General features: G+C 53.4%; 1 protein-coding gene across 5 annotated transcripts in view; it reads right to left on the bottom strand.

Moving 5' to 3' along the window:
• The window catches only part of LOC119957305 (glycerol-3-phosphate acyltransferase 1, mitochondrial-like), a 72,216-nt gene that overhangs the window by 7,741 nt on the left and 40,369 nt on the right, over nt 1-24,106 (bottom strand). For all 5 annotated transcript variants that reach the window (XM_038785159.1, XM_038785163.1, XM_038785160.1 and 2 more), the window contains exons 15-17: nt 23,360-23,621; nt 15,279-15,427; nt 3,878-3,955 (exon numbers count right to left, since the gene is read on the bottom strand). In XM_038785159.1, coding sequence (XP_038641087.1) covers nt 3,878-3,955; nt 15,279-15,427; nt 23,360-23,621 — 489 coding nt within the window. The remainder of the gene's footprint in view (nt 1-3,877; nt 3,956-15,278; nt 15,428-23,359; nt 23,622-24,106) is intronic.

Here is a 24,106-nt window from a genome sequence, read left to right as displayed (position 1 = left end):
CCGTAGTACAGCTGTGATATTCTCCCTAACCAGTAGCGCAACCCCGCCACCCCTTTTACATCCCCCTCTATCCCGCCTGAAACATCTAAATCCTGAAACCTTTAGCTGCCAATCCTGTCCTTCCCTCAACCAGGTCTCTGTAATGGCAACATCATAATTCCAAGTACTAATCCAAGCTCTAAGTTCATCTGCCTTGCCTGTTATACTTCTTGCATTAAAACATATGCACTTAAGGCCACCAGTCCCACTGTTTTGAGCAACATCTCCCTGTCTGCTCTTCCTCAGAGCCATACTGGCCCTATTTCCTAGTTCTCCCTCAATCTTTTCACCTTCTGACCTATTGCTCTGCTATCTACCCGCTTGCCATACTAGTCCAAGGGTTGTAGCACACTGTGCAGTCGATATCTAAGGCTCAGAACAGAGGAGGGGGGCCCAGTCACAGGCAGCCATGTACCAGCCGCACATGGACATTGCTGTGGAAGTTCAGAGCTTGGAACAGTCACATCGGGTCATGACCGAGTGCGTCAAGAGCATTGGTCAGGCGCTGACTACCTGGGCTAGTCACAGAGGGACATAATCGAGACAGCGAGGGAAATGATTCACTCGCTGAAGGACGTGGCCCAATCTCAGTGCTCCATGGTAGAGAGCATTGAGACCCTGGTTGAGACGAGGGGAGGCCTCCAAGACTGGCAGAGCTAGGTAACGGTGGAGCCTCCGGAGCTCACTCCGGCCTCGCCTCTGTCCCATGAAGTAGCTCGGAGCCATTGAGTACCCAAAGGGAGGATGAAGTGTTGCCAGTGTCTTCCACCGCAGGAGTAGCATGGAACACCAGAGCGCTTCTCAATTCCCCCAACTAACACTGACGCGTCTGATGGGCAGCGGGCAGAACAGTGGTACCTCGTAACCTGTGACACCAGAACGTCAGCCGGAAACATCCAGGTCCAGGCACTCCGGAGACCGGCCGCCAAAAGCATCTCGGGTCACATGGTGACTGCCCCAACAAGTGTCCGTGATCGGCTCTGGGTTCGTCGTTTCCCCAGTGATGTCTACTGTGGGTGTCCTCATTGGGTAGGTCGTGTGTTATCCCGCCAGGAAACGGTCACTGTGTGCCACCAATCGCCTCCATGCTGGAGACTTGTGTGGGGGCAGGTAGATAAATGAGCGTCAGCTGAGAGCATAGCTGCAGTGTGATCTGGGTGACATTGATTGTGTCCGGGGCAGGATGGATGGGAGTGGGGGCTCAATGAGCAGGCATGACTTGGAGACAGCTGGTAGTTCTGCGGAGTGGGCTAGTTGATACACTGGTGAGGCCTCTGCCCTGAGAGGGCAGTGTGCCTGTGAGGATGCCAAAGGCCATGTTGCATGTGTCCTTTGTTTCGGGTGAACTCTGCTATTCCCCTGCAGTGGGATTATGCTTCTGACAGTACTGAGATAGGCCACTGATTGAGCTTGGCCACACCCAGCCCATTGATGGGTCTGAGGGTTTCCCGAAGGATGGCCCAGGTGGGCTTCCAAATGATCAGAGGCTCTGTGAACTTCCAAAGGATACCATGAGCAGTCAGCAAAGCAAGCAGCCAGGAGCCTGTAACTTGTACCAAATGGGTGCGTTTAAAAAATACTGCTATGGCAGCCTGTGCCAAACCACCCCAATCCCAAGGGGGACACGAATCCTCTGAGCTGTCACCAAGCCACTCTCCGCTACTCCTCCCCAGCCTTAGCAGCCAGAGTAAATTTTACCAATTTTTCGAACTTTGCTTACCTTCTCTCCCCAACCTGTCTGTGTCTGTGTGGAGTCTGCACGTCCTCCCCCTGTGTGCGTGGGTTTCCTCCGGGTGCTCCGGTTTCCTCCCACAGTCCAAAGATGTGCGGGTTAGGTGGATTGGCCATGCTAAATTGCCCGTAGTGTCCTAATTAGTAAGGTTAAGGGGGGGGGGGGTTGTTGGGTTATGGGTATAGGGCGGATATGTGGGTTTGAGTGGGGTGATCATGGCTCGGCACAACATTGAGGGCCGAAGGGCCTGTTCTGTGCTGTACTGTTCTATGTTCCAATCCCCTCAACAGCCATGGCACCTAATCTCCATTTGTAAATATCTGTCGTAAATCGTACCCTATGACCTCCGCCCAAGAGGAGCGAGGCATCACGGAGGTGCAGAGCGAGTGGGTCAGACACGCTAATCACACTTGAATGCATGCACATACCGGTTTTGCATGCCGCTGCCGGCACAGGGTGCAAACCTTGTTATCGCCACCAGCGAGGGACTAGAAATTGGCACCCGAATTGACAATGGGCACGGACCCACAATTTTGGCTTGACGGCCGATTCTCCACCAGATCGTGTTTGCGGCATCATGCGGTGGATAATTTCACCCATATTTCAGAAATGGGTTTAGATTCAGTCCGGATAAAGATGATTAACATCCCCAAAGTCAATCTCTCTCTTAATGGACAAGACTCCACATACAAAGTCCCTTCAGTGCCAGTCCCCTCTCTCTGTTGGCTACAATTAATGAATGCCAAAATGGAAGACAGATAATTTATCAATTTATCTCGAACATCTGAAGTACTTCACATCCAGCGTTTTTAAGTGCAGCAACTTATTAATGTAGAAAATCATGAAATCATAGATGGTTGCAGCAGAGGAGGCTGTTTTCCCCTCATGTATGTGCCAGCTTCTGCAAGACTACCCACATCGCCATCACTGTCATTTTATTTTTCACTGTAGATAATTATCCAGGCCTTGATTAAATCCGTCCCCACCACACTTCACAGTGCATTTCAGGGCTGGGATTCTCCGAGCTGAAATCGCACTCAGTGCCCTGGGTGGGGGGAGGGGAATGGGGTCTCAAACCCAAGCCCCCAGGACGCGATTCTCCACGAACCTGAGAATTGACGCCAGCCATGCGCGGTCGACGCGGCGCCGGTTGGGATCCGTTGAAGGAGGCCCCCGCGGTGGTCGACCGGGGGTGGGGGGGGGCACGACAGACAGGTCTGCGATCAGGGGAGGCCGATCTTCTTCCATGCTGGCCCGCTGTGTGGTTCCGCGATGCTGCGCAGGGTCCGGCGCAATAAAGGCCACCACGCGCATGCGCTGACCCACGGCGAGGATTGCAGGACCGCGTACGGCAGCTGGAGCACCATTGAGCACTCCAGCGCCATGCTGACGCCCTGTGGGCTACAGAATCGCTCAGCCAAGAGGCCCGTTGATGCAAGCGGGAAACACTCCTGTGTTTACACCAGTGTCAACACTTAAGCCGCGTTTTCAGAGAATCCCGGCCCAGATCTTCACCACTTGATGCATTTTCAAGTGTTATTATTGCTACTTTTGTAGTGACCTCATGTTCTCGATCCTGGGGTCAATGGCAATGTCTTCGATCGATTGTCTAGAAAGCTCATGATTTTGAACACCTCCAAAAGATCTCCTCTCAACCTTCTCTCTTTCAAGAACAGGCCCATATTCTCCAATCTATCCACATCGTTGAAGTTTCTCCTGAAAGAACCATTCTCAAGAATCTTGCTGCACCTCTCTCATGTAACCACTTACTTCTTGATATGTGGTGTCCAAGACTGGACACAATACTCCAATTGAGGCTGTTTAAATAGGTTTATCATAACATACTTGCTTTTGTACTCTGTGCCCATATTTCATAAAGTCCAAGATCCCATGTGCTTTATGAATCATTTCCTCAACTGCCCTGCGACATATAAATATCAGCGGACTACCCTGAGCAAAAAGTGGTTATCTGGACCACTTCAGGAAGGAGCTCTTTATATTGCTGTGTACCACAACAGAATCCAAATTTCCAATGATCACCCCAAACAAAAGATTTACTGCCACTCTCTTTTCTCCTGTCAGCACCAGCACCAGAAAAGTGCTCACCTCCTCCATGATGAGAATCTCACAATACATCAACTTGTCCACCGCTTCCTGTGCAAACTGGTACACCGATTGGCAGGGCTGCAATGAATTCAAGCAAAACAATTGAAAATAAATATTTTAATGGAGAATTGTTAAAAACTGGAAAATATCCTTATGCCTCATAAGCCCATTGTATTTTTATTAGAACCTCTCCACATGCCCCACAAACTGAATTCATATTGTGTATCAACATTGAAAAAGGTCTCAAGGTGCTTTGTATAAACATCAAACAAAATGTGCAGGCCTAGCCAAAGAAAGACGGATTAGAAGGAGTGTCTAAGTGCAGATGTTTAAGGGCGCTAAGGAGAAAGATTTGCAGTGACGTTCAGGGAGGGAATTCCAGAATTTTCGAAACTGCAGAAGGCATGGCCATTAATCGTGGCCCGAGAGGAGTTGGAGATGTGCAAGAGGACAGAGTTGGGAAAAATGCAGTTTACAAACAGTTGTGCTGTTGTAAGAAAGAATTAGGCCGTGAAATGATCTGAACATGTGGATTTGAATTTTAAAATTTTGGAGTTGGGGGCAACATAGGTTTGCAAAGACAAATGTGTTACAGGTGTGCAGGAGGTGGTGTGGTACAGCTAGCAAACCATTGGCTGAATTCAGGCTGATGAAGCCGAGAGAGAGGCCAAGGCCACCCAGAGAACATTGGAATAGTCAAGTCTGATAATGACAAAGATACGGATAATACTTTCAGCAGCAAATGGGCTGCAGCAGAGCAAAAAAGGGTTATGGGGATGGAAACAGGCAGCCTTTTTGATGGGAGGGGGCATCGGATCAGAAGCTTAGTTCAGAATCAATTCCAAGATTGTGACCAATCTGAGACTGTGACTCAGTGGAATTGCTGGCAATAGGAAGGAGTTTATGGAGGGGCTGAAGATGATGGCTTCTACCTTCTCAATGCTTAACTGGAGAAATTCATGGTTCTTTTGCCATCTCACCACATGGCTCAGTCACCTCTGCATCCAAGTCCTTTGACTCCATGATAACTACTGGCTGCAATATTAATACGTGGAGTTACAATGCAGAATTGGGGCATTGTACCAAGTTAGTGGCTGTCTATCGCACAGTAAGTCTCATCACATTTACTCACCATATTCCCATATCTCTTTTGCTTCCATTGTGCGACTGATATCGTTCCTGCCTCAGCAACTATCGTGGAAATGACTTCCACAACCATGTTATAATCAGTAAATTAATTTCTCCTTCCCTCTGTTCTAATCTTAGATTTAATTATGCCCCCTCCTTCTTCACCCCTCAGATTCCATAATCAATCAACGATCCTTCCCTTTCACAATTTTAAGCAATTTCATATATAATATGCATTGTTCTGACAAGAAAATATCCAATCTTTCACGTTCTTCTTCAGATTTTAGTTACTTCAAGCAGCATCCTATTCAATCCATATCATTTCCCTTTAAAATTCTTCCTAAAACCGAGAGATCAAGACTTCTCTGAGGTCGAAAGAATCAACTTTGCCTATTTTGGTACTAACTACTGATTTTAACACTACAAAGCTATCAACAAATTATTGACATACAGAGTGAACAGAAATGGCTCCGTAGCTGAACACTGAGGAATGCCACTTCTAACTATTCAAGATACTGTCATGAGATGCTTCCGGTTGCGGCTACACGGAGCTAAGCCGCACGTTCGGCAGCTCCCGCTAGAAATGGACTTTTGGGCTCTTTTTAGGGCCCCCAGCGGTGCTTGATCGATGATTCCCGACGTGGGAAGGGGTCTGCAGTAGATCCCCAGGGTTCTGTGGTCCGGACCAGGAGTGGGGTGAGCAGAAAAGCGGTGGCAGCGCCTCTGGAAAAGCGGGGGAAGGAAAACAAAATGGCGACCGGCGGAGCCCTCAAGGAGTGGAGGCAGTGGGCGCGGGAGCAGCAGGAGACTCTTCAGCGCTGCTTTCAGGAGCTTAAGGTGGGGCTGCTGGAGTCGCTGAAGGCTACCACGATAAGCTGCTGGAGACTCAGACAGCCCAGGGGGCCGCAATCTGGGAGCTGCAGCAGCAAGCCTCCGAAAGAGAGGATGAGCAGGGTAGCATGGTGGTTAGCATAAATGCTTCACAGCTCCAGGGTCCCAGGTTCGATTCCCGGCTGGGTCACTGTCTGCGTGGAGTCTGCACGTCCTCCCCCTGTGTGCGTGGGTTTCCTCCGGGTGCTCCGGTTTCCTCCCACAGTCCAAAGATGTGCGGGTTAGGTGGATTGGCCATGCTAAAATTGCCCGTAGTGTCCTAATAAAAAAAAAGTACGGTTAGGGGGGGGTTGTTGGGTATAGGGTATAGGGTGGATATGTGGGTTTGAGTAGGGTGATCATGGCTCGGCACAACATTGAGGGCCGAAGGGCCTGTTTTGTGCTGTACTGTTCTATATCTATGAGACCGCGGCCCTCGCGGGGCAGGTGGAGATGCACGAGGCGCTCCATAAAAAGTGGCAGGAGCGGTTCGAGGAGATGGAGAACCGGTCGAGGCAAAAAACTTTACGGATCCTGGGCCTCACGGAGGGGCTGGAGGGGTCGGACCTGGCGGCCTATGTGGTCGTTTTGTTGAACTCGCTGATGGGAGCTGGGTCCTTCCAGGGGCCCCTGGAGCTGGAGGGGGACCACAGAATACTGGGCAGGAGGTCCAAGCCGAATGAGCCGCCGCGGGTGGTACTGGCGCGGTTCCACCGGTTCGTTGACCGGGAGTGCGTGCTTCGGTGGGCCAAGAGGGAGCAGAGCAGCAAGTGGGAGAACACGGGGGTGCGGATCTACCAGGACTGGAGTGCAGAGGTGGCTAAGCGGAGGGCCGGGTACAACCGGACGAAGGCGGTGCTCCACAGGCAGAGTGTGAAGTTTGGCATGTTGCAGCCGGCTCGTCTGTGGGTCACCTACAAGGACCGTCACCATTATTTCGAGTCCCCGGAGGAGGCATGGGCCTTTGTGCAGGCCAAGAAATTGGACTCAAACTGAGGGTCAGGGATGGGGGTTCTGTATGACTATCTATTTTTTTGGAGGTGGGTGTGGCGCTAACAATTATACTCAAAGACGAGAGACATGTACAATAGAGACCGCAAACGGTGAGGGGAGGTAGGCGTCCGCCGAATTTGAGGGTGAGGCTCTGGAGATTGCACTGGAAATCCAGGCCTAGTAAGAGTGACGCGCAGAGGTTGGGGAGAATATACAGACAGAAATGGTCAAATTCCACGCCCTGTACAGTAAGTTTAACCAGGCAGAAACCCCGGATCGGGACAGAGTGGGACCCGGCGGCGAGAGAGATCTGCCGGTTGGCGGGATGGACCGCAAGGGAATAGCGCCTTACCGTGTCCGGGTGGACGAAGCTCCCGGTGCTCCTGGAGCCGATGAGGCAGGAGGTCACGTGGCCGTTGACCAGCACCAATGTGGAAGAGGGTGCCAGGTTGCGAGGATGCGACTGATCGAGCGTAACGGAGGCGAGTAGCGGGCGATTGGCGGTCGAGTCAGATGAGTTCGACGAGGAGCGGTAGCGACCGATGTCCCCGTCCCGGAGTACCTGTGGATAAAATGGCGTCGCCCATGGAGCGCACGTTGTGGAGTCGGGACAAAATGCCGGCGCCCATGGAACGCACATGGCGGTGGTGGATGAAGATGGCGCCGCCCATGGAGCGCACGTGGCTGGGGCGGCAAAAGATGAGGACGCCCACTGATCGCACGTGGGGTCGGGGGAAGCGGACGGCGGGGCCCATTGAGCGAGCGGCTGAGGCAAGGGGACCAGGGGCGCGATAGCGGCAACCGTCCGGGACTGACACACCACTGCAAAGTGGCCTTTCTTGCCACATTAAGAAGTCTTACAACACCAGGTTAAAGTCCAACAGGTTTGTTTCAAACACGAGCTTTCGGAGCACGGCTCCTTCTTCAGGTGAATGGAAAGGCTTGTTCCAGAAATGTTTATATAGACACAGTCAGAGATGCCCCGGAATGCGAGCACCTGCAGGCAATCAAATCATCAAAGATGCAGAGAGAGAGGTAACTCCAGGTTAAAGAGGTGTGAATTGTCCCAAGCCAGTTCAGTCGGTAGGCCTCTGCAAGTCCAGGCTTGTTGGTGGGGGCCGAATGTAATGCGACATGAATCCCAGATCCCGGTTGAGTCCGCATTCATGCGTGCGGAACTTAGCTATAAGTTTTTGCTCAGCAATTTTGCGTTGTCGCGTCTCCTGAAGGCCTCCTTGTAGAATGCTGACCCGGAGATCAGAGGCTGAATGTCCTTGACTGCTGAAGTGTTCCCCAACTGGAAGGGAACAGTCCTGCCTGTTGATAGTCGCACGATGCCCGTTTATTCGTTGTCGCAGTGTCTGCATGGTCTCGCCAATGTACCACGCTTCGGGACATCCTTTCCTGCAGCGTATGAGGTAGACTACATTGGTCGAGTCGCACGAGTATGCGCCGCGTACCTGGTGGGTGGTGTTTCCACGTGTAATGGTGGTGTCCATGTCGATGATCTGGCATGTCTTGCAGAGATTACCCTGGCAGGGTTTTGTGGTGTTGTGGTTGCTGTTCTGAAGGCTGGGTAATTTGCTGCAAACAATGGTTTGTTTGAGGTTGCGCGGTTGTTTGAAGGCCAGTAGTGGGGGTGTGGGGATGACCTTGGCAAGATGTCCATCCTCGCTGATGATGTGTTGGAGGCTGCGAAGAAGATGTCGTAGTTTCTCCGCCCCAGGAAAGTACTGGACGACGAAGGGTACTCTGTCAGTGGTGTCCCGTGTTTGTCTTCTGAGGAGGTCGGTGCGGTTTTTTGCTGTGGCGCGGTGGAACTGTCGATCAATGAGTCGAGCGCCATATCCCGTTCGTACGAGGGCATCTTTCAGCATCTGTAGGTGTCTGTTGCGCTCCTCCTTGTCTGAGCAGATCCTGTGTATACGGAGGGCTTGTCCATAGGGGATGGCTTCTTTAATGTGTTTCGGGTGAAAGCTGGAGAAGTGGAGCATCGTGAGATTATCTGTGGGCTTGCGGTAAAGCGAGGTGCTGAGGTGACCGTCCACAAGCTTTGCAGGTCACGGTGCGGGCCGGGCAGCGCTGGCGGGGGTGCCTCTGCTGACCGCAGAAGTAACAGTGGGGACCCCCAGGGAGCGCGATGCGGCGTCTGCTGGGGGGCCGTTTGCGGGGTCCACGAGGGGTAGGAAGGGTGGGCCGAGTGGCTAGCGGAGTAAGATCGCGCACTACGGGAGGTGGCCGTCATGGAAAGTGCCAGAGCCTTTGCGGCCGCGATGTCGGGGGCGGCCCCTTCCAGCAGTCGTTGCCGGATGGAGTCCGATGCAATGCCTGTAACAAAGGCATCGCGCATGAGTAAGTCAGAGTGTTCCGTGGCTGTGAGGGCCCAGCAGTCGCAGTTTCGTACCATAGGTATAAGGGCCCTCCAGAAGTCCTCAATCGACTCACCCGGCTGCTGGACACAAGTAGAGAGTTGATGCCTCGCAAACAGGGTGTTCGCCGACTGTGCATAGTTCTCCTTGAGCAGTTCCATAGCTGTGGTGTAGTCAGTCGCATCTCGAATTAGCGGAAAGACACTGGAGCTAAGTCTGGAGTACAGGAGTTGCTTTTTCTGAGCCTCCGTCGGAAGAGGGTCCGCTGAAGAGATGTAGGCCTCGAAGACTGCCAGCCAGTGAACAAAGTCTTTTCTGGCGTGAGGCGACTGCGGATCCAGCTGCAGACGGTCAGGCTTGATTCTGATATCCATGGTGAACGGAAAATCACACAGCAATAAATTGTGGCGCTAACAATTATACTCAAAGGCGAGAGACAAGTACAATAGAGGCTTTATTGCTGTGTGATGCTATTCCTCCGGCTGCAACTGTAGACTAGGGTCTGAGTGACTCACACGCATATTTATACACAAGCTCCCTGTGGGCGGAGCTAGCCGGCAGGTGCTTACCGGAGGAACCTGTATTACAGGTACAGCCATACATCCTCCTACTGCAAGTATGCATATCTACAGTGGTTATCACCACAGGGGGGTTCTCTGTTTCATGCAGGATGTGTGTTGGCTTCAGGGTGGGTGGGGCGATGTCTTTATGTCTTTTTGAATGGGTCTGGTGGACGGGTTCAGGCAGGGAGGTAAACTGGGAGTGCGGAGAGCTGGTGGTGGGGACCGGCAATGGGAGTTGCCCTAGAGGACGCGGGGTTGGGCAGGGCGAAAATGTGGGCTTTTCTCTTGTTTCCCGCGTTGCGGGGTGATGGGGGCGGGTTGGGCCTGCGAAGCGTGGGCCTTTGCTGGTTTTTATTTTCCCGCGCAAGAGCGGGGGATGGGGGGAGGAGGGCCTGCTGATGGGCACGGAGGAGGAGGAGTAGCCCCACGTGGGGAGGGGTCGGAGGTGTGGCGGGAGTCGCCGGGGTCAGCAGAAGTTAGCTGGCACACGGGAGTGCTATGGTGGGGGGGGGGGCGTGGCTAGGAGGGGTCCTAGCCTTTAGGGTGGGGGGGGGGGGGGGGGGTACCGGGTTGCTGCTGAAATGGCCAGGAAGGAGCTGGAGTATGCAGGGGGTGCTGGGGGGGGGGGGGGAATTGCCGCCGTGGGGAACAGCCTGAGCGGGGGGGGCGCTGGCCTGTGGCGGGCAGGGGATGGGTTATGGCTAGTCGGCAGGGAAGGGGGGCAGGGAGCCCTCTGATCCGGCTGATCACTTGGAATGTGAGGGGGCTGAACGGGCCGGTCATGCGGGCCCGGGTGTTTACGCACTTGAAGGGGCTGAAGGCGGATGTGGCCATGCTCCAGGAGACGCCCGTGAAGGTGGCGGACCAGGTTCGACTGAGGAAGGGATGGGTGGGCCAAGTATTTCATTCAGGGCTGGTGCAAAGAATCGGGGGGTGGCGATCCTGGTGGGAAAGAGGGTGTCGTTTGAGGCATCAAATGTGGTGGCTGACAGTGGCGGGAGGTATATGATGGTGAGTGGTAAGCTGCAGTGGGAGCGGGTGGTGCTGGTGAATGTCTACATCCCGATCTGGGACGATGCGGGGTTTATGCGGCGCATGTTGGGCCGCATTCCGGATCTGGAGGCGGGGGGCCTGATCATGGGGGGGGGGGGGGGGGGGGGGGACTTCAACACGGTGCTGGATCCCCCATTGGATCGTTAGATCGATCCAGGTCCCGGATGGGTAGGAGGCCGGCGGCGGCTAAGGCGTTGAGGGGGTTTATGGATCAGATGGGAGGGGTGGATCCCTGGAGGTTTGCGAGGCCAAGGGCCAGGGAGTACTCGTTTCTCCCACGTGCATAAGGCCTATTCCAGGATCGATTTTTTTTGTCCTGAGCAGGGGGCTGGTCTCGAGGGTGGAGGATGCCGAATACTCTGCCATAGCCATTTCGGATAATGCCCCGCACTGGGTGGACCTCGGGCTGGGGGAGGAGAGGGACCACCCCCCGCTCTGGAGCTTGGAGGTGGGGCAGCTGGCAGACGAGGAGGTGGGCGGGAGGGTTCGGGGATGTATCAAGAGGTACCTTGAGGCCAACGATAACGGGGAGGTCCGAGTGGGTACGGTCTGGGAGGCATTGAAGGCGGTGATTAGAGGGGAGTTGACTTCCGTCCGAACCCATAGGGAGAGGGGAGAGCAGAGAGAGAGGGAGAGATTGGTGGGGGAGATGGTGAGGGTGGACAGGAGATATGCGGAGGCTCCGGAGGAGGGATTGCTGGGGGAGCGGCGTTGCCTTCAGGCCAGGTTCGATCTACTGACCACCAGAAAGGCGGAAGCTCAGTGGAGGAAAGCACAGGGAGCGGTGTATGAATACGGGGAGAAGGCGAGTAGGATGCTGGCACACCAGCTCCGAAAGCGAGGCGCGGCCAGGGAGTTTGGGGGAGTGAAGGATAGAGATGGGAAGGTAGACGTCAATGGGGTCTTTAGGAACTTTTATGGGGAATTGTACCAGTCTGAACCCCCGGTGGAGGGGGGGGAATGGGGCGCTTCTTGGACAAGCTGCGATTTCCGAAGGTGGAGGCGGGGCAGGTGGAGGGACTGGGGGCGCCGATTGAGCTGGAGGAGCTGGTCACTGGGATTGGCAGCATGCAGTCGGGGAAGGCGCCGGGGCCGGATAGGTTTCCGGCCGAATTTTATAAAATGTATGCGGACCTGTTGGGCCCCCTGTTGGTTCGGACCTTTAAAGAGGCAAGGGGGGGGGGAGGGGGGGGGGGGGGGGGGGGGCTTTGCCCCCAACTATGACACAGGCACTGATTTCCTTGATCCTTAAGCGGGACAAGGACCCACTGCAGTGTGGGTCATATAGGCCGATCTCGCTGCTAAATGTAGACGCCAAGCTGTTGGCGCAGATCTTAGCTACAAGGATAGAGGATTGTGTGCCGGGGGTCATTCACGAGGACCAGACGGGGTTTGTAAAGGGAAGGCAGTTGAATAGCAACATACAAAGGCTTCTGAATGTCATTATGATGTCGGCTATGGAAGGGGAGGCGGTGATAGTGGTGGCATTAGACGCGGAGAAGGCCTTTGATAGGGTTGAGTGGGGGTATTTCTGGGAGGTGTTGGAAAGGTTTGGGTTTGGGGAGGGGTTTGTCCGCTGGGTGAGGCTACTCTATGAGGCCCCGATGGCGAGTGTAGCCACGAATAGGAGGAGGTCCGAGTACTTTCGGCTGTACTGGGGGACGAGACAGGGGTGTCCCCTCTCCCCCTTACTCTTTGCGTTGGCAATTGAGCCCCTGGCTATGGCGCTGAGGGAGTCGGGGAACTGGATGGGCCTGGTGCGGGGTGGGGAGGAGCATCGAGTGTCGCTTTATGCGGACGACCTGTTGCTGTATGTGGCGGACCCGGTGTGGGGAATGCCAAAGGTGATGAGGATTCTCAGCGAGTTTGGGGGCTTTTCTGGGTATAAGCTCAACCTGGGTAAGAGCGAGCTGTTTGTTGTGCACCCGGGGGATCAGGAGGAGGGATTGGTAGGCTCCCATTGAAGCAGGCAGGGAGGAGCTTTAGGTACCTGGGAGTCCAGGTGGCTAGGAGCTGGAGGGCCCTGCACAAGCTTAACCTCACAAGGCTGGTGGAGCAAATGGAGGACGAGTTTAAAAGGTGGGATATGCCATGCTAAATTGCCCGAAGGGCCTGTTCTATGCTGTACTGTTCTATGTTCTATGTTACCGCTGTCGCTGGCGGGTAGGGTGCAGTCCGTCAAGATAACGGTGCTCCCGAGGTTTTTGTTCCTGTTCCAGTGCCTCCCCATCCTTATCCCGAAGGCCTTTTTTTAAGAGGGTCAACAGGAGCATCACGGGACCCCGAGGGTGAGAAGGGTGTTTTTGGAGCGGGGCAGGGATAGGGGGGGGCTGGCGCTGCCCAACCTGTGTGGGTATTACTGGGCTGCCAAAGCAGCAATGGTGCGTAAGTGGGTAATGGAAGGGGAGGGGACAGCATGGAAGAGGATGGAGATGGCGTCCTGTGTGAATACGAGCCTGGAGGCGCTGGTAACGGCACCGTTGCCGCTCCTTCCAACGAGGTATACTACGAGCCCGGTGGTGGTGGCTACCCTGAAAATTTGGGGGCAATGGAGACGGCATAGGGGGAGGTGGGGGGCTCGATGGAGTCCCCAATACGGGGGAACCACCGGTTTGTCCCGGGGAGCGTCGATGGGGGGTTTCTTAGCTGGCACAGGGCAGGTATTAAGAGGTTGAGGGACCTGTTTGTAGATGGGAGGTTTGCGAGCCTGGGTGAGTTGGAGGGGAAGTTTGGGCTCCCCCCGGGGAACATGTTTAGGTACATGCAGGTTAGGGCGTTTGCCAGGCGGCAAGTGGCGGGGTTCCCTATGTTGCCCCTGCAGGGGGTTCGGGACAGGGTGCTCTCGGGGGTGTGGGTTGGAGGGGGGAGGATTTCGGACATGTACCACGTCACGCAGGAGGTGGATGAGGCCTCGGTGGAAGAGCTGAAGGGTAAATGGGAAGAGGAGCTGGGTGAGGAGATTGAGGGGGGGACGTGGGCGGATGCCCTGGAAAAGGTGAACTCCTCCTCTTCTTGTGCGAGGCTTAGCCTCATACACTTAAAAGTGCTGCATAGGGCTCATATGACCGGGACGAGGATGAGCAGGTTCTTTGGGGGCGAGGATAGGTGTACTAGGTGCTCGGGGAGCCCAGCGAACCATGCCCATATGTTCTGGGCATGCCCAGCATTGGGGGACTTTTGGAAGGGGGTAGCAAGCACAGTGTCGAGTGTGGTAGGATCCAGGGTTGAGCCAGGCTGGGGACTCACGATATTTGGGGTAGCAATGGAGCCGGGAGTGCAGGAGGCGAAAGAGGCCGGTGTTCTGGCGTTTGCGTCCCTAGTAGCCCGGCATATGATTTTGCTTCAGTCGAAGGATGCGAGGCCCCCAAGCGTGTTGGCCTGGATCAATGACATGGCGGGGTTCATTAAGTTGGAGAGGGTGAAATTCGCCATGAGAGGGTCGGTGCAAGGGTTCTTCAGGCGGTGGCAGCCTTTCCTGGACTGCCTGGTGGAACGGTAGGGAAGTAGGCCGGCAGCAGCAGTAACCCGGGGGGGGGGGGGGCTTTTGGGTCGGAGGGAAGGAGAATTGTGTACATGGGTTTGTTGGATAATAGAATTTACAGTGCAGAAGGAGGCCACTCGACCCATCGAGTCTGCACCGGCTCCTGGAAAGAGCACCCTACCAAGGTTAACACCTCCACCCTATCCCCATAACCCAGTCACCCCACCCAACACTAAGGGCAATATTGGACACTAAGGGCAATTTATCATGTCCAATCCACCTAACTTATACGTCTTTGGACTGTGGGAGGAAACAGGAGCACCCGGAGGAAACCCACGCAGACACGGGGTGTGCAGACTCCGCACAGACAGTGACCCAAGCCGGAATTGAACCTGGGACCCTGGAGCTGTGAACGATTGTGCTATCTACAATGCTACCGTGCTGCCCGTGTGGCTGGTGTTATCGCTCTCCTTTTTGTTGTTTTCTTTTTTCTGTTTTTGTGGTTGCTGGGGGGAGGTTGGTTCTTGTTCTTTGGTTTTACCATGGTTGTTTGGTTAATATTGTTTTGTTGTTTATATTTTGTGAAAATCTTAATAAAAATTATTTTTTTTAAAAAAGATACTGTCATGATTTCTATTTTTTCTCCCTTCTAAGCAATTTTTAACCCAGTTGCCATCTTCCACCTAATTCCATAACCCTTAATAATCTCTAGGAATCCTTCATGTGATATTTGGTCAAAGTCCTTCTGAAAATATCAACACACTAAATTAACTGCATCTACATGTTAAGCTCTGTCAAGCACATATGTCCCTTCAGAAATTCATGTCAGCTACTTTTCCTTTGATTTACATGTGGGTCATCTTTTTTAATTTCCTTCATTTAAAATCTTTGTTTCCAAACATGTCCTGTTATCATCTTTGAATATAAACAAATACAGCTCTTACCGGTAAAAGTAAGATCTCACTGGACAGTAAGTGACACAGCTGAACAATTTTACAGATAAGTTCCTCTTGGCTGATTGCAACCTCTGCATTGGAGTCCCAGTCCATCATGTATTGAGCCACTTCTCTTAAAAGAGAATTTAAAGCACACGCTGAAAGAAAAGATAAAGACAAAAAAAATTTTTTTTTTTTCAGCCTTTTACAAACAATTTTATTGAGGAAGTATTTCGGCATTGTAAACAGTTACAGACATCAACAAAAAGAAAGCAGAAAAGGCAAAATGTGCAAACATCCGCGTACATTCAATACTGCAATCGTACCATACTGCACAAGCCCGCTCCTCTCCCATCGGCACTACCCGACAATTTATCCCTCCTACTCTACTCTAACCTCCCCCTCCCCTGCTGACGCTCACTCTCCCGCAAAGAAGTCAATGTATGGTTGCCACCTTCGGGCGAACCCCTGTACAGATCCCCTCAAGGCGAAGTTAATTTTTTCCATACCCAGGAAACTCGACATGTCCGCAAGCCACAACTCAGTCTTCGGGGGCTTTGAGTCCCTCCATGCCAATAATATTCAACTCCGGGCTATCAGGGAAGCAAAGGCCAAAACATCGGCCTCTTTCTCACCCTGGACTCCCGGGTCCTCCAAAACCCCCAAAATTGCCACCCCTGGACCCATTGCCGCCCTTGTTTTTAGCACCCGGGACATGATCCCCGCAAATCCCTCCCAGTACCCCCTAAGCATCGGACATGTCCAAAACATGTGTATGTAGTTTGCTGGTCCTCCTGTGCACCTATCGCATTTGTCCTCTACCCCAAAGAATTTGCTCATCCGAGCCACTGTCATGTGGGCCCGGTGAACGACCTTAAATTGAATCAGGCCGAGCCTGGCACATGTTGTGGTCGACTTCACCCTACTCAGGGCTTCTGCCCACAGCCCATCCTCCATTTCCCCGCCTCGCTCCTCCTCCCATTTGAGTTTCAGTTCTTCTGTCTGGGACCCTTCATCCTTCATGAGCACCTTATAAATATCAGAGACTCTACCCTCCCCTCCTTCCCCGCTAGAGACTATTCTGTCTTGGATCCCCATTGGCTAGTCTCTTGGATCCCCATTGGCGGGAGGCGTGGGAAGGATGGGACCTGTCTACGGACAAAGTCCCGCAACTGTAGGTACCTGAAATCGTTTCCCCTTACCAGACCAAATTTCTCCTCCAAGCTCCTCAAACTCGCAAAGCTCCCCTCCAGGAACATACCGCCCACCCTCCCCACCCACGCCCGCCGCCATGCTCGAAACCCCCCATCCATACTCCCGGGGGCAAACCGATGGTTGTCGCAGATTGGCGCCCATCTTGTTAACCCTTTTGAAGAAGGACTGCGGGCTAAAGATCGGGAGGCACTGAAAAATGAACAGGAATCTAGTGAGGATTTTCATCTTTACAGTCTGCACCCTCCCTGCCAGCGACAGCGGGAGTGCATCCCATCTCCGAAACTCTCCCTTCATTTGTTCACCACCCTGGTCAAATTTAACTTGTGCAGGCTGCCCCAGTCTCGCGCCACCTGGATCCCAAAGTACCGGAAATTTTCCTCAACCAGCCTAAATGGTAGCCCTCTCAATCTGTTCTCCTGGCCCCTTGCCTGCACCACAAACATTTCACTCTTGGCCATATTTAATTTGTACCCTGAGAACTGGCCGAACCTCCTCAATGTTTCCAGTATACTTTCCATCCCGGCCAATGGGTCCGACACGTACAGGAGCAGGTCGTCCGCATAGAGAGAGACCCTATGTTCCATCCCGCCCCTTCCATCCCTTTGCAGCTCTCAGCATAATCGCCAGCAGTTCTATGGCCAGCGCAAACAGCAGCGGGGACAGCAGACAGCCCTGTCTGGTCCCGCGGTATAGTCTAAAATACACTGACACTTCTCCTTTTGTCCTGACGCTGGCCTTTGGGGCCTGATACAATAGCTTGATCCAATTCACCAGTCCCTCCCCGAACCCAAACCGTCCGAGCACCTCCCATAAATAGCCCCACTCCACCCGGTCGAAGGCCTTCTCGGCATCCATCGCCACCACTACCTCCACCTCCTTGCTCATCGGGGGCATCATTATCACATTGAGTAATCTTCTCAAGTTGGCAGACAGCTGCCAGCCTTTCACGAACCCAGTTTGATCATCCCCAATCACCTCCGGTACACAGTCCTCAATTCTGATCGCCAGGACCTTTGCCAGGAGCTTGGCATCTAGATTGATCAGGGAGATTGTCCTGTATGACCCGCACGTATCCGGGTCCTTACCCCCCTTCAATATCTGTGACTGTCCCTTGCCTCTTTAAAAACCCTCGCCAAGACCGGACCCACTAACTCAGAGAACTTCTTATAAAACTCTACTGGGTATCCATCCGGCCCCGGTGCTTTCCCCGACTGTATGGCCTTTAGGCCCCCCAATACCTCCTCCACTCTAATCGGGGCCCCCAGCCCATCCACTCGCCCCCCGCCTACTGTTGGGAATGTTAACCCGTCCAGAAACCTTTTCATCTCCTCCGGTTCTTCCGGGGACTCCGAAGTGTACAGCTTGCCATCGAAGTCCCGGAATACCTTATTCAATCCTGCCGGGTCCTCCACTCTGCACCCCTCCCCATTCATCACTCTACTTATTTCCCTGGCCGCCTCCCTCTTCCTGAGTTGCTGCGCTAACAATCTACTGACCTGGGAACTTCCGGTGGCAGGGCGGGAAGCGGCTGCGCAACGGAGGGCTCCCGATCGGGAACGGCATTTTCGGGGCTTTAAGCCCGGCCCCAAGGTCCACGGAGGAGTGAAAGTCACAGAGAAGGCGGAGAGGAGGCACAGCAGTGGAAGATGTCAAGGGTCGGTAAGAAAGCGGCCGTTAAAAAAACAGCTGAGGGCCCGTCGGGGAGGAGAGGTCACCACGGGGTCACCAGGAAAAAAGGAGGCTGGAGCACCAGGAGAGGCCTCATTGCTGAAGGCTGAAGAAATAACTAAGGTAATGGCTGCAGAATTCGAAAGGCACTTTACAAAACACCTGGAGGCGATGAGGAAGATGAGGGCGGTTTTGAGTCTGCTGGTAGAGGAGGCGATTTCCCCGGTGACGACGGCGGTGGTGAGTGCAGTGGCGGAGGTGCGGGCGCAAGGAGAGGTGCTGAAGGTAGTGGAGGATACGGTGGTGCAGCACGGTGATCAACTTGCCTCGATGGGAAAGGAGATGCGGAAGTGATGGAGGTGTACAGGGATCTGCGAGAAAAATTGGAAGACCTGGAAAACAGGTCCAGGCGACAGAATTTGAGGATTGTGGGGCTGCCCGAAGGAGTTGAAGGGCCGAGGCCGACGGAGTATTTTGACGCTATGCTGGCGAAGCTATTGGGGGAAGGGGAGGATCCCTCCCGATACGAGCTGGAGCGGGCTCATCGGTCAGGGAGGTCTATACCGAAGGCGGGTGAGCCACCAATAGTGACCTTGTGTTTCTGTAGGTACTGTGTGAAGGAGAAGGTCCTGTGCTGGGCCAAGCAGAAGCGGGTGGTGCAGTGGGCTGGAGCTGGTATACATGTATACCAAGACTTTACGGCGGAGCTGGCGAGGAGGCGGGCTGCGTTCAACCGAGTGAAGAGGGCACTGTACATCAGCAAGGTGCAGTGCGGTATTGTATATCCAGCGAAGCTGAGGGTGACTTATAAGCTCAAGGACTTTTATTTTGCAACGGCGGAAGCAGCGGAGGAGTTTATGAAGGCAGAAGGATTGTGGCAGAACTGATAAATTGAGATATGGCCATGTGCCGATGTTACCTCAGGACTGTATTTTCTTCTTTTTTGTCTCTTTTTTGTTTCACTGCGTGCGGGTGTGTGGGTTAAAGGGGCCAATGTTGTATATATTTGGACAAGGGAAGTGATGGGACTTGCACTAGAAGTGAGGGCTCGTTGGGCCGTAGGTGGATTTGCGGGGTGTGTGTGCTAAAAGGGGATTTCTGGGTTTTCCTAGGGCTGGGCAATGGAGAAACGACGCAGGAGGGGGCCTTCGCGCTGGCCGGTTTAAACTGGTCAGTGAACGGGAGTGAGGTGGGAGATGGGGCTGCGGCCATCGGAGCCTGGCAGAACAGGGTCCTGTAGTGATCCTCGCCTGAGTGTGTACAGAAGGGGCTGATGGGAAATGGAAGTACCACCAGGGGGCAGCGCGGGGACATATAAGAAGGACGCCGAAGGCCCGCCCTCGCCCACTTGGACTGGAGAGTCAAGGAGGCAAGACGACTTTGAGCATTCTTTCAAGAAACATAACAGGTCCGAGTGGTCTAGCCAGGTTGGAAAGTTGGGGAGAAGGAACCGAGGTTGGGGGGAGGAGTTTACAAGAGGCAGTGGGCGGGAGGAGCTGGAGGGGAGGGGAGGGGAGGGTTTACAACCCTTGGGTATCACATACGGTACTCTTTCAGAGGTTGGACGGCGTTGAGTACGGGGAGGGGGGATTCCAGGGTGACCATGGGCGGCCGGGTGGGGGGACGACTCAAGGGTGACCATCGGCGGTCCGGACTCCTTTCTCTTTTTCTCTTTCTTTTTTGTTTCCACCGTGGAAGGGTTTGTTTCATTGGATGCACATATTGACAGGTGGGCTGTTGTTTGGGGTGGTGGGAGGATGGGATCGTTGTTATTGTTAAGGGGGATTGACTTTGTATTTGTTACCGTTTACTGTTTGGGGTGGGGGGTGAATTTTGGAGGAAAATGTGAAAATGGAGAATAAAACATTTGTAAAAAAACAATCCCTCGCCTTCCTAAGCTGTTCCACGGCCCTACTCGTGGATAGCGCCCCCAGTTCCGCCTGTAGTCTCTGCCTCTCCCTGAGTAGATCCTCCCCCGGGGACTCCGCGTGTTCCTCGTCTATCCAACTCATTTCCCTAACCAATCTTTCCATCTCTGCCCTGTCTGCCTTGGCCCTGTGGGCCCCAATTGAGATCAACTCTCCCCGTACTACTGCCTTCAGCGCCTCCCACAGGGTCGCCGCTGAGACCTCCCCCGTATTATTCACCTGCAAGTAGTTTTGCATACACCTCCGAAGCCTCTTACAGATCACCTCCTCCGCCAACGGTCCAATGTCTAGCCTCCATTGTGGGTGTTGATGATTCGCCCATCCGACCTGCAGGCCTACCCAGTGCGGGGCATGGTCCGAGATAGTGATTGCCGAATATTCCGTGTTTTTTACCTCCCCTATACTGTCCCTGCTTAGGACAAAGAAGTCTATCCTAGAAAATACTAATTGGACGTGCGAGTAAAACAGTAGCCCCTTCCCGTCAACTGTCTGGCTCTCCAGGGGTCCACTGCCCCCATTTGCTCCATAAACCCTTTCAGCTCCCTTTCCATTGCTAGGAGTCTACCCGTTCTGGGACACGACCGATCCAGCCCCGGGTCAAGGACCATGTTAAAGTCCCCCCCCCCCCCAATTATTAGCCTACGAGAGTCCAGGTCTGGGATCTTCCTCAGTACTCTTTTAATAAAGTCCACGTCGTCCCAGCTCGGGGCATATATGTTCACCAGCACCACTCTTCTCACCTCCAGTCTGCCCTTTACCATCAGGTATCTGCCCCCCCCTGTCTGTGGCTATGCCCTCCGCCTCAAATTGCACCCGCTTGTTGATCATAATTGCCACCCCCCTGGACTTCGAGTCCAAGTCCGAGAGTAAGACCTGGCTAATCCAGCCCTTCCTTAGCCTAGTCTGGTCAGATACTTTCAGATGTGTCTCCTGCAACATAATTCCGTCCGCCCTCAGAGCCCACAAGTGCGCGAACACCCGTGCCCTCTTAACCGGCCCATTCAGTCCGGTCCCCTGACGTTCCAGGTGATCAGCCTGGTTGGGGGGCACAACCCCCCCCCCCAAATGCCGGTCAGCCATAGCCTTCCTCGAGCCGGCCCGTGCGTCGTGCCATTCTTGGCCCGCCTCTTGGCTGCCTCCACCCTCGACCTCCCTCCTTTCCATTGCCTACTTCAAATCCCTCCCACGTCAGCAGAACAACCCCTCACCCCCCTAGCAACATCCCCAAGTAACCCCACCCCCGCCACCCATTGGCTGTATTCTCCCCCCCCCCCCCCCACCTGATTCCCTTGACTAGCCAATCTGCTAGCCCGGTGACTCATCACTCCGGCGCCCCACTGTCTCATTCCCATTGTTTCCCCATCCTCATCCCCACTCCCCGGCGCCCGATCCCCCTCTCCAACCCGCTGGAGCAAACTCACTGGCACAGGAAGGCTTGAACATCAATAAAACAAAAACCCCCAACCCACGTCCTTAACCCACCTCGCTGACCGGCCACCCTTGGTTACCATACCGGCTCCACTGCACTCAGCGAGCCCCAGAAAAAGTAAAAATCCACACGAAAAGAAAAAAAACAGAAAAAAGAGGAAGACAAAAAAAAACAGTAACCAAAAACAAAGGGAGGAGTCCCAACTGTCCCGCATGGCACCTTTAACCCAGCAAACCGTTGAACAGCGGTCCAGGCACATTCGCCGTCCCTTCAAACGATAGTTCTCGGGTCCTAATTCGCGCCCGTGGGACCTCTTTTCGGGACCAGCCCCTGATCCCTCGCGGTCCATTGCTTCTTCGGGCTCGGAGAAGTAGTGGTGTTGACCCTGATGCGTTACCCAAAGACGGGCCGGGAACAGACCAAACTTCACGTGCTTCTTGAACAGCACCTCCTTGACTTGTTTAAAGGCTGCTCGCCACTGAGCCACCTCCTGGCTTAGGTCCTGGTACATACGGAGAACACTGTTGTTCCACGTGCTGCTCCTGGCGCTCTTCGCCCACCGCAGCACCCGCTCTTTGTCCACGAACCTGTGGAACCTGATTACCATCAGACGGGGGGGTGGGGGCACCGGCCGCCCCTGCCTTGCCTGCACTCTGTATGCCCCCTCCTGGTCCGGCGGTCGTGGCAAGGCTTCAGCCCCCATCAACTGCATCAACAGGTCTGCCACAAACGCTGCGGCATCAGCTCCCTCAGCCCCCTCCGGGAGGCCGATGATCCTCAGATTATTCCTGCGAGCTCTATTCTCCAACTCCTCCACTCTGTCCAACAGTCTTCTTTGCCGCTCCTTCAGCCCGTCGATTTCTAACGCCGCAATCGTCTGCGCATCCGCCTGCTCCTCCACCGCCTCTCCCAGCTCCCTAACTTTTACATCTTGAGGATCCAGCCTCTGATTCAGCTGATCCACTGCCTTCTGAAGTGGGTCCAAGTTGTCCCGCTTCAGTGACTCAAAACTGCTTTTCATCACTTACAGCATGTTATCCAGCGCCTGCTGGATTGCCGAGTCCGAGGTCAGTGTGTCCGCCATCTTAGGTTCCAGGTCAGCTTCCTCTGCTCCTTGCTTTTGTCCCTTTCTCTCTCTCTTCCTCTGCTTCCTGGACTCCCGCGGTTCCATGCAGTGCAGCCCGCTCCCCCGCACTTCCGCAGCCGCCTTTTTGCCGCTCCGCAGTCGGGCTATCGCGGGGAATCAGCCCCTAAAGCCCCGCCGGAGTGAGAGCCCGCCGAATGTGTGGCTCACTCGATCATCGCCGCCACCGGAAGTCCAAAGACATAAATTTTAACATGAAATGTTGAATTTAACAGTAATGCATCATACACGCGCCACTTGCGCACACACAAAGACTTGTGCGCAAACACAGGCCATCTTTGATTATGGAGGATGTGAAAATGAGACACGGATAGCATTAAGCTTTGTCCTTTCCAAGGTGAAAACTGCTCACTCCTCCAGTGCCCCCAATGAACAATGTGTGACAGAGTAATAAACCCAGCTGAAGTGGACAAAGTTGAAATTGAATTTTAAAACTAAAAATCTTTTCTGGTCATTTTATGTGAGGCACAGGATACAAAGAGAGCTCATTTCAAAAAACAAACTATGAATGCTGCAATTTTACAGTAAAAACTGGAATTGCACAGCATTTCTGTAGGCGCCAGATAAACAGAGGAATGTCAATGTGGTAGTTATGGGGGAATTAAGATTCACACCCAAAATTTTACTCTGTCCTCTCAAATGATTGCATATCATGGTGTGCAATTCCAAAATGTTCTGTTTTAAATACGTGGTTCACATCACTTACCAGCTATAGCCTCACATATAAAGACAGGAAGAATAGAATGACTGTAAAAACTAAGTTCCTCTACTGCTTTCCTGGTTGCCTTTGGTATCACAATGAGATTTTTCAGTTGACGGCTCCTCAGCATCACACAGTCTCTCAGCAAATAGAGGGCATGCAGCGCAATATCCTGTAGCTTTCCTGAAAATCCCACATCGAAATGCCTTGCAAGAACCTCATTCATTAACCAGCAGAAATCCTTTCCCAGTGTGGTGAGCAATGTTCCCTGAAGGAAGACATGCATTTAAAAAAATGACAATAGCTTTATATTATAGAAGATACTTAAAGGGGGAAAACATTTACTTTGTTATTGTCTCACTACAGCAGTAGGAGTATAATAATAATTAATAATCATTAATTATTAGTGTCACAAGTAGGCTTACATTAACACTGCAATGAAGTTACTGTGAAAATCCCCTAGTCGCCACACTCCGACGTCTGTTCGGGTTCGCTGAGGGGGAATTCAGAATGTCCAATTCACAAAACAAGCACGTCATTTGGGACTTTGTGGGAGGAAACGGGAGCACCCGGAGGAAACCCACGCAGACACGGGAAGATCGTGCAGACACTGCACAGGCAGTGACCCAAGACGGAAATCGAACCCGGGTCCCCGGCACTGTGGAGCAACAGTGCTAACCATTGGAGTTACTCATCGAGCAGTAACTTCTAAGAACATATTCAGGAGATGCACTTTTTGTAATACAAATAAGT

Source organism: Scyliorhinus canicula, chromosome 26, assembly GCF_902713615.1.
Source record: "Scyliorhinus canicula chromosome 26, sScyCan1.1, whole genome shotgun sequence".
Lineage (NCBI taxonomy): Eukaryota > Metazoa > Chordata > Chondrichthyes > Carcharhiniformes > Scyliorhinidae > Scyliorhinus > Scyliorhinus canicula.
The sequence above is the reverse complement of the archived record's forward strand: the minus strand, read 5'-3'. Positions and strand labels throughout refer to the sequence as shown.